Source organism: Calonectris borealis, chromosome 32 (genome assembly GCF_964195595.1).
Source record: "Calonectris borealis chromosome 32, bCalBor7.hap1.2, whole genome shotgun sequence".
In the NCBI taxonomy this organism is placed as follows: domain Eukaryota; kingdom Metazoa; phylum Chordata; class Aves; order Procellariiformes; family Procellariidae; genus Calonectris; species Calonectris borealis.
This window is the reverse complement of record NC_134343.1, coordinates 156,127-175,042: the sequence shown is the minus strand read 5'-3', so window position 1 is coordinate 175,042 and position 18,916 is coordinate 156,127. Positions and strand designations below refer to the sequence as shown.

General features: G+C 58.0%; 1 protein-coding gene and 1 long non-coding RNA gene across 7 annotated transcripts; one reads left to right on the top strand and one right to left on the bottom strand.

Annotated features, from left to right (window-relative positions):
- The first annotated feature begins 104 nt into the window (after positions 1 to 104).
- On the top strand, positions 105 to 14,178 carry DHX34 (DExH-box helicase 34). 6 transcript variants are annotated; one of them, XM_075134396.1, is made up of 18 exons: positions 133 to 267; positions 1,377 to 2,111; positions 2,863 to 3,174; positions 3,266 to 3,535; positions 3,734 to 3,836; positions 3,925 to 4,142; positions 4,332 to 4,506; positions 5,771 to 5,964; positions 6,147 to 6,248; positions 6,372 to 6,611; positions 6,693 to 6,860; positions 6,943 to 7,054; positions 7,212 to 7,318; positions 7,402 to 7,659; positions 7,784 to 7,960; positions 8,051 to 8,174; positions 9,394 to 9,652; positions 12,675 to 14,178. In XM_075134396.1, the coding sequence occupies exons 2-17, from the start codon at positions 1,413 to 1,415 to the stop codon at positions 9,525 to 9,527; spliced, it is 3,393 nt and encodes a 1,130-aa protein (XP_074990497.1). In that variant the 5' UTR covers positions 133 to 267; positions 1,377 to 1,412; the 3' UTR covers positions 9,528 to 9,652; positions 12,675 to 14,178. The 6 variants fall into 6 exon arrangements, with proteins under 6 accessions (XP_074990494.1, XP_074990497.1, XP_074990496.1 ...); XM_075134395.1 differs by having other exon boundaries at positions 6,372 to 6,860; positions 12,675 to 12,950; positions 13,380 to 14,178; XM_075134394.1 differs by adding an exon at positions 10,717 to 10,782 and having other exon boundaries at positions 6,372 to 6,860.
- On the bottom strand, positions 10,865 to 18,487 carry LOC142074030 (uncharacterized). Its single transcript, XR_012670513.1, has 4 exons — positions 18,098 to 18,487; positions 16,782 to 17,405; positions 12,570 to 16,182; positions 10,865 to 12,100 (listed from the first exon to the last, which is right to left on the bottom strand). It is a non-coding gene; the product is annotated as an uncharacterized LOC142074030 (long non-coding RNA).
- Between the last annotated feature and the right edge of the window lie 429 nt (positions 18,488 to 18,916).

Below are 18,916 nucleotides of genomic sequence, written 5' to 3'. Positions count from 1 at the left end.
CGATGACGCCCCGCCCCTTTCCCCGCCCCGCCCCTTCCCTAGCCCCGCCCCTTCCCCACACGGCGGCGGCGCTCGGGCGCCCCCTGGCGGCCGCGCGTGGTGTGTGCCGGCGCCGGGGCCTGGTCGGTGAGCGCGGGCCCGGGCGGCGGGTGCGGGCCCGGGCGGCCCCGGCCCCGGGGCAGCGGCTGCCGGGGAGGCAGCGGGGCCGGAGAGGGGCCTGCTGGGCCGGGGCCGAGTAGGAAATTGGAGCTCGGCGGGCCTGAGGCGGTGGGGAGCCCGCCTGGCCTGGGGGGGGAGGTTCCCTGGGGAGCCGGGCCTGGCGTGAGGTGTCTGAGGGCTGGGAGAGGGTGTGGGGGGTCCCGGGGGGCTGGAGGGGGGTGTGGGGGGTCCCGGGGGGCTGGAGGGGGTTGTGGGGGTTCCCGGGGGGCTGGAGGGGCGTGTGGGGGGTCCCGGGGGGCTGGAGGGGCGTGTGGGGGGTCCCGGGGGGCTGGAGGGGGGTGTGGGGGGTCCCGGGGGGCTGGAGGGCGGTGTGGGGGTTCCCGGGGGACTGGAGGGCGGTGTGGGGGGTCCCGGGGGGCTGGAGGGCGGTGTGGGGGGTCCCGGGGGGCTGGAGGGCGGTGTGGGGGTTCCCGGGGGGCTGGAGGGGGTGTGGGGGGTCCCGGGGGGCTGGAGGGCGGTGTGGGGGTTCCCGGGGGGCTGGAGGGGGTGTGGGGGGTCCCGGGGGGCTGGAGTGGAGTGTGGGGGGTCCCAGGGGGCTGGAGGAGGTTGTGGGGGGTCCCAGGGGGCTGGAGGGGGGGGGGGATCCCAGGGGGCTGAGCTGGGTTGTTGGGGTCCCAAGGGGCTGGACAGGGGCATGTGGGGTCTCTGGGGGCTCAGCTGGGGTGCACAGGGGTCCCAAGGGACTGGACTGGGGTGCCTGAGGGTCCCAGGGGGCTTGGACAGGGGGCACGAACGTGCCAGGGGGCTGGGATAGGGTGCATGGAGGTCCCGGGGAGCTGGGCCGGGATCCCCGAGGGCCCCAGGGGTCTGGGATGGGGTGCATAGGGGTCCCAGGGGGCTGGGTCGGGTTGGGGGAGGGTCCCAAGGGGCTAGACAGGAGTGTGGGGGGGTCCCAGACGTCTGAGCTGCATTGTGGGGGGTCCCAGCGGATTGGGCTGGGGTGTGTGGGGGTCCCAGGGGTCTGGGCTGGGGTATGGGGGGTCCCAGAACATGTGGGGTGCTGGGGGTCCCGCCTGGGGGCAAGGAGGAGGCTCTGGTGATAGTGGAGGGACGGCCGGGGCCAAGCAGGGTCACACCAGCACCCCCAGCCCCCCAGGACGAGCCGAGGCTGGGCACAGACCCCCCCCCACCTCACACCGGCCGCCGTCCTGGCACAGATCCTCAGCTCCGGAACCGGCTGCCCCGCCGCGGAGATGCCGCCGGAGAAGGAGAGCAGATCCCGGCGGCGAGAACGCGACCTTTCGCCTTCCCAGTGGGACTGGGACTGCCCCGCCACGCGGCGCCGGCTGGAAGAGCTGTATTTCCGCGAGCAGGATTATATCGGAGCCGGCTCCGAAGACGTCCGCAATTTCTGGGCTTTCTTTGAGCGCCTCCGGCGTTTCCAGAGCCGGAGAACGGAACGCGAACCAACCCCCGGCCGCCGCGATCAAGCAGAGCCCCCCGCCGCCGCCCGCCGCCTCGACCTGCCGCGCCGATACGACCCCCGGTACCGCATCAACCTCTCGGTGCTGAGCGCCGACGTGGAGGAAACGATCCGAGGCCGGCGAGGAGATTCCGGCGTACCCCAGGAACGCCTTTCCCAATTTCGCGTCGCTTTGCTGCACTACTTAGACTTCACCCAAAAACAAAACTTCGCCAAACTGGCCAAACTCCAACGGGAACGAGCGGCGCTTCCCATTTCCCAATACCGGGACCGGTTCCTGCGCGCCGTGGCTCAAAACCAAGTGGTGGTGATCGCCGGCGATACCGGTTGCGGTAAATCCACGCAGGTGCCTCAATTCTTGCTGGCGGCCGGTTATAGCCACGTGGCTTGTACCCAACCTCGCCGTATCGCCTGCGTCTCGCTGGCCAAGCGGGTGGGCTTCGAGAGCCTGCACCAGTACGGAAACCAGGTGAGCTCCCTGGGCGGGCGACCGGCGAGTTTCTCGGCCGGTTTAGGGGTAACTGGGAGCCGTTGAGCGCTGCTGGTTTCTTTCCACCTTGCTACTGGGTGCTACTGGGTGAAGGAAGGGGTTGTAGTGAACTGGGCTACATCCGGCTAGCGGCCGGTTGCCAGCGCTCTTCCTCAGGGCTTAAATTTAGGGCCAATCCTGTTTAAAAAAATACGGAAAATATCAATATATATTTAAAAAATTGATATTTTTATCGACGCTCCGGATGCAAATTGGTTGATGGTGCTGAACTGGGAGATGCCGTTGACTCTCTGGTGGGACGAGAGGTTCAAAGCTGCATCGAGGGAGGTTCAGACCTGATATTAAGAAACATTTCTTTACCGAGATATTTCTTTACTTGATATTAAAAAACATTTCTTTACTCGAGAGGCTTCCTAGGGGTGGGTCGATGCCCCGCGCCTGTCGGTGTTTAAGAGGAAAAACGTCCTTAATAATATGCTTTAAGTTTTGGTCAGCCCTGAAGTTGGAGGCAGTTGGAGTAGATGATCGTTGTGGTCCTTTCCGACTGAAATATTCTGGTTTATTTGGGTTTATTCGGGTTTATTCGGGTTTATTCGGGTTTATTCGGGTTTATTCGGGTTTATTCGGGTTTATTCGGGTTTATTCGGTTTTATTTGGTTTTATTTGGTTTTATTCGGTTTGGTTTTATTCCATTCTGCTCTTCTTCTTCCTCTTCCTCTTCCTGCCGCAGGTGGGCTACCAGATCCGCTTCGAGAGCACCCGCTCGCCCGCCACCAAGATCGTCTTCCTGACGGAGGGGCTGCTGCTGCGGCAGGTGCAGCGGGAGCCGACGCTGCCCGGCTACCACGTCCTGATCGCCGACGAGGTTCACGAGCGGCATCTGCACAGCGATTTCCTCCTGGGGGTCCTGCGGAGGCTCCTTCCCGTTCGGCCGGACCTTAAGTTGGTGCTGATGTCGGCGACAATCAATATCTGCCTTTTTTCGGGGTACTTCGGGGGTGCCCCGGTGCTGCAGGTGCCAGGAAGGATTTTCCCCATCTCGGTGAGGGTGATTTTTGGGATGAATCCCGGCACGGGGCGGGCGTGAAGCTCTGGTTGTGCCTACCTGGAGCCAACTCTCTCTGCTCCTGCAGGTCATCTACCAACCCATCCCTAAGGAAGAAGCATCCGCCGTCGGGAAATGGGGGAAATCGGAGCGCCTGGATCCCCTCCCGTACCTGCGGGTGCTGCAAGCCATCGATCACAAATACCCGCCGGAGGAACGCGGGGACCTGCTGGTGTTCCTGAGCGGGGTGGCCGAGATCGGCGCGGTGCTGGAGGCGGCGCAGGCTTACGCCGCCCGCACCCAGCGCTGGATTGTGCTCCCCCTGCACAGCACCCTTTCTGTCGCGGAGCAGGACAAGGTGGGTGAGGGTCTGACCCTGAAAATCGAGGTGGGATTTGACACCCTGGCATCGCGGAGCGAAGAATCCCAGAGCTCAGCCCGGCTGCGCCCTGGTTGTGGCTGCTTTTGGGGTGCAACCGGGGGGGGTGCAACCCTTATTTCCCTTTTTTTTTCTTTTGCTCTGGGGATGGCCCTGCTGACGTTTCTCCTTCTTCAGGTGTTTGACGTGCCCCCTCCCGGCGTCCGTAAGTGCATCCTCTCCACCAACATCGCGGAGACCTCGGTGACGATCGACGGCGTGCGCTTCGTCCTGGATTCTGGTAAAAACCCTCCCCGTATCCCTCTCTGCTGGGTGGGGAAAGCTTCTCCCTCCCTCCTGCCTCGCCCTGAGCTTCTCCTCCTCTCCAGGGAAGGTGAAGGAGATGAGCTACGACCCTCAGGGCAAACTTCAGCGACTGCAGGAGTTCTGGATCAGCCGGGCGAGCGCCGAGCAGCGGAAGGGACGCGCTGGCAGGACCGGCCCCGGCGTCTGCTACCGGCTTTACGCCGAATCCGACTACGACGCCTTTTCTCCCTACCCCGTGCCGGAGATCCAACGGGTAGCGCTTGATGCTCTGGTGCTCCAGGTGAAGTTGGGGATCCCTCTGCTCACGTTAGGGGAGATTTGGGGAGATCTGGGTGGGGAAATCCAGCCAGCCAAGCGTGAGAACGGGCTGCGGCTCGAGCGTCGGGGTTGGATGGCCCTTGGGGGCTTGGTAAACCTCCGGGTTTTTGCCGTCGTTGGTGGGCTCGTCCTACGTGTGCTTCTCTCTCAGTTAAAGAGCATGGGGCTGGGCGACCCCCGGACCTTCCCCTTCCTGGAGCCACCTCCCTCATCCAGCCTGGAGACGGCCGTGCGGTACCTGAGGGACCAGGGAGCCCTGGACGAGGCTGAAGACTTGACGCCCATCGGGAACCTGTTGGCCCAGTTACCGGTGGACGTGGTGGTCGGTGAGTAATTCGGGGTATCCCCCTTCAAAGCAGAGCTGACGACGCGAGGAGTTACAATCACGGAATCGTAGAGTCGTTAAGGTTGGGAAAGACCTCTGAGATCATCCAGTCCAACCCTCAACCCAACCCCCCGTGCCCACTAACCCATGTCCCTGACAGTCTGGAAAAGCGTTTTAGAAGGCATCGCGGTTTGTTGTGATGATGAGGAACTAAATTAACCTTAGAAATTAGGACCGTGGTCGAGTGACCAGGTTAGGCAAGACTGCAGATCCTGCAGGGATCATAGAATCAGAGAACAGAATCGTAGAATTGTTAAGGTTGGAAAAGACCTCTAAGATCATCGAATCCAACCGTCAACCCAACCCCCCGTGCCCACTACACCATGTCCCCAAGCGCCTCATCCACACGGCTTTTAAATACCTCCAGGGATGGTGACTCCACCACTTCCCTGGGCAGCCTGTTCCAAGGCCTGACCACTTTTTCAGTAAAGAAATTTCTCCTCATGTCCAATCTAAACCTCCCTTGGCGCAACTTGAGGCCATTTCCTCTCGTCCCATCGCTGTTACTTGGGAGAAGAGACCAACCCCCACCTCGCTACAACCTCCTTTCAGGCAGTTGTAGAGCGCGATGAGGTCTCCCCTCAGCCTCCTCTTCTCCAGGCTGAACACCCCCAGTTCCCTCAGCCGCTCCCCATCAGACTTGTGCTCCAGGCCCTTCCCCAGCTCCGTTGCCCTCCTCTGGACACGCTCCACCACCTCCATTGTGGTGAGGGGCCCAAAACTGAACACAGGATTCGAGGTGCGGCCCCACCAGTGCCGAGTACAGGGGCACGGTCACCTCCCTGCTCCTGCTGGCCACACCAGTGCTGATACAGGCCAGGGTGCCGCTGGCCTTCTTGGCCACCTGGGCACGCGGCCGGCTCACGTCCAGCTGCCGACCAGCACCCCAGGTCCTTTTCCTCTGCTCCCTCCCAGCCGCTCTGCCCCAAGCCTGCAGCGTTGTGGGGTTGTGGTGGCCCCAGTTGGCCTCGTTGGACCTCACACGTTGGCCTGGGCCCATGGCCCCAGCCTGCCCAGGTCCCTCTGTGGACCCTTCCCAATCAACGCTCCCGCCCAGCTGGGGGTCGTCTCCCAACTGAGGGAGCACCCGATCCCCTCCTCCAGATCCCTGATAAAGAGACGGAACAGGACCCCAAAACTGATCCCTGGGGAGCACCGAGGGGGGGGTCCCTGCCCTCACCGCCTGCCCTGCCTTCACCACGCAGGCAAGATGCTGGTCCTGGGCACGCTCTTCGGACTGGCCGAGCCCACCCTGACCGTGGCGGCCGCCTTGAGCGTCCAATCTCCCTTCCTGCGTCCCGCTCACCCCAACCCCGACTGCGCCACGGCCCGACGGCCCCTGGAGAGCCCCCACGGCGACCCCCTGACGCTCCTCAACGTCTTCAACGAGTGGGTCCAGGTGGGATTTCTGCCTAAGGAAGGGAGATGAGACGCGTTTGGGGTTTGGGGAGGCTCCGTTTTTGGGGTGGGGTGCGCTTGGAGGCTGCTGGGAGGTGATGGGGGCTGATTTTGGGGCGCAGGGAGCGGTGGGAAGGACGACCCATCCCTGCCGGGGGCTGAGCCGTGGCTATCCCGGAGCAGGTGAAATCGGAACGGAGCGGCAGCTCTCGGAAATGGTGCCGGCGACGAGGCTTGGAGGAACATCGGCTTTACGAGGCCGCCAACCTGCGGCGCCAGTTTCAGGTGAGGGGGGCAGGATCCGGCCTCGGGATGGGATTTGCCTTCGGAACTGCGGGTGCGGAGGGGAGCTGAATTTGCCCCCGACCTGCCCGTGGGGGCTCAGGGACCCTCTCCCCACCACGTCAGGAGCTTCTCCGAGACCACCAGCTACTGGAGGAAGCCTCCAGCCAGCCCAGCGACAGCTACAGCCGGCAGAGCCGGCACCGGGAACGCCGCGAGCTGCACCGGCTGTGGCGTTCCCACACGGAGACGGAGGGTCGGAAACGCAAGGTGCTGCGGCTGCAGGACGGAGGGGAGGGTTCCTCCGGCGAGGAGGACGACGGTGGCGGCGCTCGCGGGAAGGGAGAGCGCAGCATCGATATCCAGGTGATCCTCGCATCCGTCTCCTTTCCTGGGAAGCAGGATCCGGCCGTCGGAATCCCTGACCCCCCCTCTCTATCTCTGCAGGACGTCAAGTTTAAACTCCGCCACAACGTGGAGGAGCTCCAGGCCGTATCCAGCTCAGCCCTCTCCTCCTCGCAGCTCGCTCTGCTCAAACTGGTGCTGTGCAGGGGGCTTTACCCCCAGCTGGCCGTGCCCGACCCGCTCAACGGCGGCCGCAAGGACTCCGACCAGGTCCGTGTCCTCCCCGTCCCCTCCCCGGGGGTTCCCGGCAGCTCCTCGTTCTCCCTCCACGCTTGTTTTGCTCTTCCTGCAGATTTTTCACACCAAAAACAAGCAGGGTGTCGTGCTTCATCCCACCTGCGTCTTCGCTACCAGCCCGGAGCTGCTCCACACCAAGGAGGGTCCGGAACGCGGTGGGACCAAAGGTTGGACAACCCCAAATCCCGAAGGAATTGACTCTGCTTCTCCCTGGCTTTTTCCGCGTGGGATGAAAAATCTCACGGGGTTTAGCAAATCCCGGAGGCTGGGGATGGGGGAGAGGTTTGGGGTCCAGCTTGAGACGCCCCCTTATTGCCCCTGCAGACCCCAAGGAGGGGCTGAGCCCCCACCACCAGCTCCTCGCCTTCGTCTCGCTGCTGGAGACCAACAAACCCTACCTGGTGAACTGCGTCCGGGTACCAGCCCTACAGGTGAGCTCTCGGCTCTTTGCTCCCTTCCTCTTCCTCTCCGGTAGCCTTCATCCCTCCAAACCGGTTGCGTTTTGCTCCTCCAGGCTCTCCTCCTCTTTTCCCGTTCGCTGGACACCAGCGGGGATTGCGCCCGGCTGGTAGCGGATGGATGGCTGGAGGTCACCGTTCCCCACGCGGAATCTGCCCTGCGCCTGCTCTCCGCGGCCCTGCAGCTTCGCTCCGCTTGGGAAAAACTCCTCCACCAGCTTCTGGAAGGTCGGGGAGAGGAGTCGGGTCGGCGGCCGAGCTCCCGGGAGGTATCCGCGCTCACCCGGGGGCTGCTGGAGTTCCTGCGGACGGAGGTGACGTGGGCCGTGGTGGTTTTTAATCCTCCTCCGGTGCTTTGCATCGGGTTGAAGGCTGCGAAAGGAGGGTGAGGGGAGCTGGTGCGGCCCCCCGCCGACCCCCCGCCGCGTCCTCTCGCAGGTGCCGTACCGCCTGCGCCAGCTCACCGGCCTGGAGAAACAGAACCTCTACGTCGGTCCCCAAACCGTGGCTGCCGCTCCCCGGCTCCCGGGACTCTTCCAGGGGACGGAGATGAAGCCCGACGAGGTGAAAGGTGGCCACAGGGTGACCGACTTTCTCACCTACAACTGCCTGGCCGTGAGTAAAGCCCCCCTCCCGCCCTGCCTGCTCTGCCCGCCGCCCCCCCGGGGGAGTCGGAGCATCCCCTTCGTCCTTCCTATCCCGCAGACGGACACGGACCTCTACAGCGACTGCCTGCGGAGCTTCTGGACGTGTCCCCACTGCGATCTCCACATGCCCTTCACCCCCCTGGAGCGCGTCTGCCACGAAAGCGCTTGCCGGCCCTCCGAGGGTGAGTCGTGTCCCCCTGCGCCCCGGGGCTGTGACAATCGGGGAGAACCAGCCTGGATTTTCCATGGAAGAAGCTCAGGTGGCATCTCTGCTCCGTGGGCGGAGGGGTGGCCGTCAGCCGGGCTGGTTTTATGCCGGCTTTTAGGAGATCATAGAATCGTAGAATCATGAAGGTTGGGAAAGACCTCTGAGACCATCCAGTCCAACCCTCACCCCAACCCCCCGTGCCCACTAACCCATGTCCCTAACGGTCTGGAAAAGCGTTTTAGAAGGCATCGCAGTTTGTTGTGATGATGAGGAACTAAATTAACCCTAGAAATTAGGACCGCGCTCGAGTGACCAGGTTAGGCAAGACTGCAGATCCTGCAGGGATCATAGAATCATAGGATCATTAAGGTTGGAGAAGACCTCTGAGATCATCGTGTCCAACCATCAACCCAACACACCATGCCCACTACACCATGTCCCCAAGCGCCTCATCCACACGTCTTTTAAATCCCCCCAGGGGTGGGGACTCCACCACGTCCCTGGGCAGCCTGGTCCAAGGCCTGACCACTCTTTCAGTAAAGAAATTTCTCCTCATGTCCAATCTAAACCTCCCCCAGTGCAACTTGAGGCCATTTCCTCTCGTCCCATCGCTGTTACTTGGGGGAAGAGACCGACCCCCCCTCGCTACAGCCTCCTTTCAGGCAGTTGTAGAGCGATGAGGTCTCCCCTCAGCCTCCTCTTCTCCAGGCTGAACACCCCCAGTTCCCTCAGCCGCTCCCCATCAGACTTGTGCTCCAGGCCCTTCCCCAGCTTCGTTGCCCTCCTCTGGACACGCTCCAGCACCTCCATGTCCTTCTTGTGGTGAGGGGCCCAAAACTGAACACAGGATTCGAGGTGCGGCCTCACCAGTGCCGAGTACAGGGGCACGATCACCTCCCTGCTCCTGCTGGCCACACCAGTGCTGATACAGGCCAGGGTGCCGCTGGCCTTCTTGGCCACCTGGGCACGCGGCCGGCTCACGTCCAGGTGCCGACCAGCACCCCAGGTCCTTTTCCTCTGCTCCTTCCCAGCCGCTCTGCCCCAAGCCTGCAGCGTTGTGGGGTTGTGGTGACCCCAGCGCAGGACCCGTCAATGCCACCAACGGCCACGTTTTGGGGGTGCGACGCGGGGAAGAAAAGCGTCTTAGCGTGGCTTTGGTTTCCTCCTGATCCCCGTGTTTTCTTTTCCCGCAGCTCCCCTGGAAGAAGCGGCCGAAAGCTCTTCCAAAACCTCCGCCCTGCACAGGCCCTACCGCTGCGACGTTTGCCAGCGGGATTTCACCCTCACCCCTACGGAAATCCTTCGGCACAAGAAGCAGCACCGGTGACCGGGGCTCGCCGGGATGCTCTCGCCGGCCGATGATGGTGATGGTGGAGACGGTGCTGAGGACCAGGGGACCCCCGTAACGGGGGGGAAAGCCCCCCCCTACGCTGCTACCTCCGTTGCTTTCGGGTGAGTCTGGATCCCAAAAGCGATTTGGGGTTTTCGGGGTGTTCTGGTGCTCATCGCTGATGCCGTCAGGGTGGGGGCAACCTGATTTCACTCCCTTTTTTTTAAAAAAAAAACCAAAAAAACCCCCATGTAAATAAATCGACTTTTGGAGAAAGTCAGCGCTGGCCCGGAGCGTGTTGCTGGAAGTTGGGGTTCCCCTGCCCACGCGGGTGCCCGGTTCGGTGTCTGCACCCCCAGATGCAGCCGGGTCGGGGGCTGCGGGACGAGGGACGTTTGTGGGGTCTCGGGGAGGTCTGGAGCAGCACGGCCAGCGTGTGGCACTCCTACGCCGGAGTCATCCCTGCCTCATCTCCTTTCCTTGCTGTATCCCATGGGAAAAGCACCGGAGGGGGTGCCATGCCCCCCCCAAAACCCCCCGATATTAATAACGAGTGACCCGAGCATCCCTTCGGAGGACGCTCGCTCCCAACGCGGCGAGAAGACGCCGACTTAACATGATAAAAGACGTTGCCTTATGAATCGTGGCTGGCTCCGGTGCTTTTTTTGGGCTGAAAACACCTGGAAAAAAAACAAATCCGCAGCGGCTTGCACCCACACGCGCCCTGCGGAGGCAAATGCCGCGACGACGGGAATTTATCAGCTGCCTAAACCCCTTTTGAAATGCATTAATTATCAGCCTGTGCGCCGCGTTAGGTTCAAGCAGGGTTATTAGCAGGGCCCCTTCTAATTAAAGCGATTTGATGGTATTTTTAGCTCTGTGGCACGTTGCGTTTTATTCGCCAGGCAAAAAAAAAAATAATAAGGAAGCGTGGTTTAACCGCCCTCGTGACGCGTTGGGGTAAGAAGCTGCTCCAAGAGCAAAGTTTCCTGGGATTTTAGAGTTTTTTAAGCCCCACGGTTTTCCTGTAAGGAATTAACGATGGCCAGGGCTCGGCGCGCGTTGCGTAAAATAGGTGACGGAAGGGAAAAGAAAGATGAGGAAGGATGCTGAGCGCTTCCTCATCCCCTTTTTTTCTTTCTTAAATGGATTTTTTTCCTTTTTTTTTCCCCCTTTTTCCTCCCAGCTCGCGCCCTTTGCGACTCCCCTTCTCGATGGGGTTTATCTGCAATTAATTACCGCCGGGGCGCAGGTAATTCCCGGCCGGTGGTGTCACAACGCTTGCAGAAATTAATGAAGCAGGCAATTTGCTGAGCCGATTATTTGGTTTCGGGGGTGGGGGGCGGGATCTAATCCCAGCCTTTACTGCAGGCAGCTGCCTGTCCCTTAGCTCGGCGTGATCCCACCCCGCTTTCGGGGCGCGGGGAGAGCCGTCTCCCCCAATTTAGCGCTGCGGGGTGCGGGGGGATGCTCTTAACGAGTCCCTGTTGCTATGGCAGCGAGGCGGGATGGGAGATGCTCCTGCCATGGCAACAGGCATCCGATGGGTTTGGCTTTGCTCTTTTCGGCTACAACAGCCCCAATTCTTTGCCTTCCTCGTTAGGTTGCGCGATGGAGGGTGAATTAAAGCCTGGCTGATGTTTCTGGAAGCCAACTATCCGCGCCAATCTGGCTCCGCGTGCCTAAGATGCTCTGAAAAACTCAATTTTTTCCCCAAAAAAGCTCGGCTTTGCTTTCCAGGACGCTGACGGTGGTTTCGTCCCCGGTTCCCGTGCCACAGCGGGGGGACTTCAGCTTCGCTCCAGGCCACCTGAGCCCACGAAATGCCACTAAAAAACCAGGTTTCAATAAATCAAACTTTATCGTCTCGCCTTAATAAGAAGAACCCGACAGCCCTCAGCAATAATCGTTAGGGCTCACAAAATGCAAACCAGCTCTGGCCGCCCTCCTGAAGAAAACACAATATCGCGCTCGCCTTTAATGCAACGGCAAAGCCTTATTGCTTTTAAACTAAGCTTAGAGCAAGTCCTTTACATTACAGAAAATTAAATAAGGCCGCCGCAGCCGTAAAGAAGTGGGATTAGTTTACTTTACTAATGAAAGCCGCTAATTCAAGTCTTAGGCGAGGAAAATGCTGGATTTTTAATGAAGTCCTCCAGATCTCCATCCCCGTGGTAACCCTGGGATGTTTGGGATCAAATCAGACCACGCTTGTGCCCTGTTTTTACTCCCCGGTGGTCTAAAGCTAAACCTGAGCTTTAAACTTGAGTTTAAGAAGTTGTTTAAAAGCGGACGACTTCATTTTGAAAAAAGAAAAAGCTGCTGGCGATGCCGCTCTTCACCTTGTCTCTGCCCATGAGCTCTTCTAGTGGGTTGAGAACAGCCTCGTGTACCCGGCTGTTGCTCGTTAACGTTAATTAACCTTTCAGTGATGGCTGGGTGAGCTTTAATTCTCCATCGGGACAATTAAATGGGTGGATCGAGGTGGGGGCTGGTGCACCGCGTGCCGTGCTCGTCCTCTTAGAGGCTGCTTCACCGGAGCAGCTGGTGGTCCCCATCTGCCCTCCGTCCTGGAGCAGGGGAGGGGAAGGCTGGGAACAGGATTTCGGAAGGATTTGGGGGAGAAATCCTAATTTTTCATTTTTCCAGAGAAAGCTAGACCAAGAGCAAGACACCCAGCCTCATAATTTCACCATACGACACCTATAGAGTCCATAACAACGCCAATAATGCCACAATCCCGCCTCGATACCCAAAAACTCCTTTCCCCTCCTTTTTTTTTGCCTTTTAATGATTGAAATCGTTTTCGCTTCTGGATAACTGCGTTTTATCGAGCTGGGTTGCCCTGGCAGGAAGATTTTTCCCTTGCTGCCTGCTCTTTGCCCCCAACCGGGACATCCCCGTCCTGCCCGTGAAGCTCCTTTGCAGGTTGTTTCTGAGCACCCCCCCCCCCAACCCAAGCTCCATCCTCAGCTTGGCCAAGTCCATCACCCCAAATTTCCAACGAGAAAACCATTTTCCCTTTTTATTTTCACCTACCGAAAGACCCTCTGGGATGGAGACGATGATTTACCACCTCTCGTGGCGGCCCGTTCCAATGGCTAATTACCCTGCCGGCTAATTACTCGCGTGTTTCTTTTCTAGGCTGAATTTCTGAGGCTTCAATTCCCACCGGCCGGCCCTCGTGCGTTGCCTTTACTGGATAAAACCAAGCCGCTAATATCGAGACGGCCGTTTCTTTGGAAGCCAATAACCCCGCGTCTCTTACACCTCCTTTAATTAGCGATGGACGAAGTCTGACGATCTAGGGAAAAAAAACCAAAAGAGATCCCGGGGGCTGAGCGCTCCCCAGGAAAGCCGAAGCGGAAAAAAAATTAACAGATTTTTGCCTTTGCAAACGAGGGCTTCTTCCCAGCAACGGTGAGCAGAGGGGGGTCGGGGGTTTTTTTTATTTAATCTCAATTTGCGCACACCGAGCAATTAATCCAGCCACCCTCTTCAACCCCGGTGAATGACCTCGTTTGTTCTTTGCGCTTTTTTTATCATTATTATTATTTATTATTATTTTTTTTTCCTCCGGAGGTTGAAGCAAGCGCGTTAGCCTCTAATTGAAACCAACTGCCTGTTGTTTGGGAAGAATTAAATTAACCGTTCGACAGGTTAAGTGGGAAGGGGGGGGTCTGTACCTATTAAAAATGAGTTTGGAGCAGGTAGGAGGATGCAGGATCTTGTCCCCACGCGGTGATGCTCTCCCGTGTGCCGCTTCAGCTCCAACCCAGCAAACCTCATCCCATCCCGCTTCCTCCCTCGGCGCATTTTTGGGCTCCTGAGCATCCAATTTATCCGCAGGAATCCGTCTTCTCTTCTCCAGCCTTAAAATTCAGAGCTGGCAGCCAGATTCATCAGCAGAAATCCATCTTCTCTTCTCCAGCCTTAAAAATTCACAGATTTACAAGCAGAAATTCACCCCCGCTGCCCTTTAGGTTGTGCACGCTGGGGAAGTATATGATTAGTAATTACATAATTAATGAGCAATGACCCAGCGATGGGTGGAAACGCTGACTCAGCATCCAGTTGAGATTTATGGTTGGACCATAAGCTCGGCGTGGTGATTTCTTCCCCTGGATACAACGTGCATCAACCTCAAGTGAAATATCGATCCGAAGGTGGTAAAAAAAAACCTCTTCCAGCTGAGTTCTGCCAATTTTGTGCCGGTAATGAAATGGAAGGAGGGTTATATATATTTTTTTTTAAACTGAGATCTAAATAATTTCCAAGAGAACAGGGTTCTAAGTCATTTGCCAGTGGAAGATGCTCTCAAGAGGAGAATTCTCTGCTTCTTCCCTGCTCTTACGTGATACTTTACAATTATAAGGTGTGAAATGCAATTATAAAGGGAGGACAGGAGGCGGACAAATGTCACGTCAGTCCGGGGACTGCTCGACATCACTGCCGTGGCAAAGGGGGGCCCCGAGCCCTCCCCAAAACAAGCCCGACCCAGGAGTCTTGCTGTTCCCCCACCCCACTTACTCCATTCCCAAATCTGCCGTTCGATTTGTCCGTCTCAATAGTTTCCTAGGTTTTTTGGGTTTTTTTTTTTGTTGCTAATAAAAAAAATATATGCTGCTAATAAAAGAATTTAATTAAATTATTGGCTAACGCCACTCCTTGAGGGACCTTCTGGGTGTGGGCTTTTGGATGTTGTATAAGACCCAGCCCAGGCGTCTCGTGCCGTTTCGCAGCCTGCAGAGAGCAGCCTTTCCCTCCTTTCCTCTGCTTTTTATTAAAATGCCGAAAATCGGGCAAAGTCCAAGCATCCCGCTCTTTCCCTTACGCTGTGACCCACCACGGAGAGAAGGCGGCTCCCCAAAGGTCCCAAAATTGCCTTACCGCGCAGGAGATGGGAATTTCTTTTTTTTCTTTCTTGATCTCTTAGCGTTCGTCCTTTGCGTTGAGTCGGGCGGGAATAAAAATTCATGGTTTTAGGGGAAAGATTATCAGGTTATCGTGTGAGTCCGGAGCTTGGGACTTTATAAAGCATCCTGAGACCTACACCAAAATGATGAGATTTGGTTCCTGCTCATGATCTGCTCATCGGGACTTAAGTGAATGAACCAAAATCACACGAAACATGGCAGTTTGGGCTAATTATTGGTGATCCAATCCTCCTGCCGGTACCAGGACAACCTTTCAGGACCACCGTCTGCTGCTGGAGTCCCTCCTAACCCATAGACCCTGATGTATCAACCATCGGCAACGTCCTACCTGACCGGCGGCCAACGCAGCACCACGCAACCAATTCCTACGGTGGAAGAAGGCTCAGAGAAGATGGACGAGGATGATGTGCTCGCGGAGCTCAGAAAAGAAAGGAGGAGGTGACCACAGCTACCGCCGAAGGAGCTGAACTTACCTCAACACTCGGAGGACCAAGGGTGGTCTTCGTTGTCAATAAACGGCTCTATCAGTTGAGTTGGCCAACTGGCCTTCCCTAAAACAATCCGTAGAAAGAATTATCTCCCCGAGCAAGCCAGACCAACGCGGGGGATGGTTATGGTGCGGCTCAGCCCAACGTAAAGTAGAAAAATGAAGCAACCAGCAAAACGAGCTTTGAAGAGAGTTTCAACCCATGTCTCCCTTCCCCTTGACTTGGGACACCCAGCGTCGCGCTGCTGAGCGCCTAGAGACCCGTGACGGGCGTCGTGCTGGTATCGCGATTCAGCGTATATCGCGATTGCTCTGTTATACTCGCGTTGTGATTTTTGGCAGGTGGCTGGCTCGCTTTTCTAAACCAAAACGCCCCCTCATTTCAAAATATCTTCAAATAAGTAAATTTGGCATTAAACCCTCCTCGTGGGGAGTATCTAAAGGAACCTGGTTGAAGAGCGTTGGACTTTGACACGCGGCCATTCAGCTCCCCTCCCAGGTGATGAAGATCCTGGGCAGTTTGGGGTCGGGGTCCCCATCTTCCCGGCCACCTCTTGCATCCCCGCCGAGGAGCAATCCCACCCCATCCCGTTTCCGTGCGGCGCCGGCACGTCGCAATTTTTTTTTTTTTTTTTTTCCCCTTTTTCTGCCTGAGACGGACTCGCTGCCTGCTTGGCAGCTCAGCTGCCTCCAAAGCGCCCGTCGACGCAGCTGGAGAAGGAGGGAGGAGAAGCAGGTGGGGGAGCAGCTCCTGCCAGCAGCAAAGCAGGAAAGAGCCGCATTTTATAACGCATCCCTGCGTGATAAAATCTCACCTCTCAACCGTTGGCGTCCTCCGAAGGGGTTTCGCCGCCTCCCGGCATCACCTTCGCGGAGCAAACGCTTCGCTGCGCAAATCTACCTGATCCACACCCCCCCCCGCCTCCAAAAATAGGTCTTGGTTTGCCAAAACGCCTCGGCCCCGAATGCAGAAACGCCACCTGCGAATTAATTACTAATTACTCGTTTATTGGGTGGGCCGGACCTTGGAAAGCAGCTGATGGATGTCCCTGCTCTGCATGGGGGGGAGAGGAAAACCTTAACGCAAGACGTTGCCGTCCAAGAGGTCCCTGTCCCACCAGGATGGGCAGGAGGAGGTCGTTGCACGGACGCGTTGTCATCATCCCACACGTTGACTTCATCGGGATCCAGCCTTTCGCCGGGATCGCTGCCAGGCTCCCCAAATCCACTTTTGGTGGAAAAAAGGAGCTCAGGAAAGAACTTGGGAGCCAAATGCCTGCCCCCCCCCAAAAAAAAAAGAGGAATGGGGAAAAAAAAAACCCCGACCACCAAAGCATCCTTCAGGTGGTCCCAGGGGAGGACCACCCAAGGAATTAATTCCTCTGGGGACAGGGGTGGTGACCAGAGGGGACGGGGATTCTCCAGCCTGCGTTTCATTCCGGCACCCCGGCACGGGGCTCTGCAGCCGCAGGACCCCCCACCCCGAGCAAGGGCACCCCGGTTCCTCTGCAGACCACGAGGCGGAGGGGACCTGGGGTCCCCCCTGAGGTGTCCTGATGCTTAAACCTGGGGGGTCACGCCAGGCATCGTTTCCAGCTCCGGAGAGGAGCTTTTCCTACTCAGAGAACCAGGATTCGTCCAAAACTCAGCCTTGCAAGCTCCAAAATGCTGCTAGAACCGAGTTTTTTTGGTTTTCCAAGACGCTTCATCGCTCACCCACCCCTCAAACCCCTTCTAGAAGCTTTTCTTTGGAGGGCTGCATCCTGCTCTCTCCGCTTCTCCCAGGATTTGGTTTCCCCTGCCTTGTTCCAGCTGCCTGTAACTCACCGGAGAATCGATTCCCGGATCCGCGCTGAACGATCGTTAAACCTCGTTAGCCTTAAGCTTCCTTCTCTTGATTTCTGGTTATTGCCCGGGTGGGGAATCAACACCTTGGCACGATGGAGACTCTTTGCGTTCCCTCTTAGGGCCGATCTTCGCACTCCCTGAAGCTCTGCAGAAGCAAGAGCTGAAGTTTATGCCTGAAGCCCATAAAACTCAGCTGGAGAAGATGACGAAGGACCCAGAAATTAAAAAAGTGACTCCCCAAAGCATCGCAAGCCTTGAGCGCGAGGCCGTTCTCCCCCGTCGCATCGACCGCCGTCAGACCTTTGCACGCTTTCACCTCTCCTTGAACGTATTCTGGTCCTTCTTACGGGACGTATCGCCCTGCGCCGGCTTGTCTCGCAACGCTTTTCCTGCCGCGAGTATCCCCAACCGGCCGCGTAATTAATGCCGCTCATGAATAACGAAGCGAGCCTAACGCTGCATTGCATTTTTCGTGCTTGCTCGGGGGAGGCGACGGAGCAGGTCGGTTTTTAAATGACTCCTTCGGCTGAGCGGCGGTCGGGGACCGAGCGTGGGAGATGCTAACGGCGGCGGCGACGACCCTGCGGTCCCCGGATGCTCATCCTGGAAGAAAAATGCTTGGGAAAGGTTGAAAAAAAACCAAACCAAACAAAAAACCCCACCTCCTGCAGCTGAGCAACGGGGCTGAAATTCTAAGTTATGCTATGGAAAACTAATTTACTTTCCGTAGGGGATGGAGAGGCACCAAACTGACGCTTCAGCCGGCGGATGTGCCAGCAGGTTTTGGGGTTTTTTTTTTTCCCTTTCCTTCCTATAATCCATCTGCTCGATGCGTTATCGGAGAGGAGCCCCGCTTATCGCGTGCGCTTTGCTTGATGCGAGGCGCGGCCCCGCTTGCGAAGGCGACGGGGGCGGGGGGGGAGGGATCGGGGGAGAGAATTCCTTGGGAAAAGCCCAGCCAAACTCGGGGATCCCCATGGGGATGCTCACCCGTGACCCGTGGGTTTTTTGGAGACGCCTGCTCCTCTTTCTGCACCCCCTCTCGAAGCGATGCCAGGCAGAGGATGGTCCCCCCCTTGCTTTTGCACAGCACCCCTTTTTCTACACCCTGCTTTGGCCCTTGCAGACGCGAACAGCTTTTGTTGTCCCCTTGGATGAGCAAAAGGGGCTCCAACCGGGTGCAAAATAATTCTGGGCAACCTGAATATTTTTTTTTCTTTTTTCTGACATTGCAGAATGAAGAATTTCCTCCTCTCTTGGCCTCGGTCACCCCAAAATTCCAACTTTTCCTATACCTCGCAGGAGCACGACTCTTTGCCCGAGAGCAGAGTCAAGGAGCCGCCTGCTCTCCCGCTGCGAGCTCTCGGCGATGTTGTTCTCCGCATCCCGCAGCCGAAACGCGCCGCCGCTATCGATCGCGCCGCCTGCCTCGGGGATTTCTTTTTGCAGCCCGGCGTCGGCAGGCGGACGTGATTGACGGGCCGGAGCCGGCTGATCGGCGCTTGGGAAGCAAACCAGAGGGAAACTCTGCCTTCCCCTCCCTCCGTTCCAATTACAGGGAAATTTTCTCCTTCGAGATGTCAAGATGCCGGCTTCCGGAGGACACGGCTCGCCTTTCAGCCCCCCCCTCCGTCGCCCTCGCCGGGGAACAAAGAGGTTCTTTGAGCAGCCTCCAACTCCTTCCCCAGCGACTAAGGGAGGGGGAAGGTGGAGAGATGGGGGGATTGTCCTCAAGGTCATGCTGGGTCTGTGGGTGAAGGACTTTCTCAGCACCCTCAAGAGCCCAGCAGGTCAGCGGTAGAAGTCGTTATCTCCTCGATTCAAGGACCTGAGATATTTCTGGGCTTTTTTTTTTTCACCAGATGTGCTGCCTCTCGCTGCTCTCACCAAGTCATCTGCTCTCTCTGACGTCCCCTCTCCTCTGCTCCATCCGTGTAGGACGAGGACAGCCCACCCGCTTTCTCCTTTGCTCTGTCCCTGTGGGATGAGCCCACCCACCTTCTCCTCTCCTCCATCCATATAGGATGAGGACACCCCACCCACCTTCTCCTCTCCTCCATCCATATAGGATGAGGACACCCCACCCACCTTCTCCTCTCCTCCATCCATATAGG

Bases quoted from the DNA above. Each gene is read 5' to 3' on its own strand.
- DHX34 (XM_075134393.1), top strand. From the start codon at position 1,413: ATGCCGCCGGAGAAGGAGAGCAGATCCCGGCGGCGAGAACGCGACCTT. The intron at 4,507-5,770 runs GTGAGTAATTCG...TTCACCACGCAG, and splicing joins ACCGGTGGACGTGGTGGTCG to GCAAGATGCTGGTCCTGGGC. The intron at 6,249-6,371 runs GTGAGGGGGGCA...CCACCACGTCAG, and splicing joins ACCTGCGGCGCCAGTTTCAG to GAGCTTCTCCGAGACCACCA.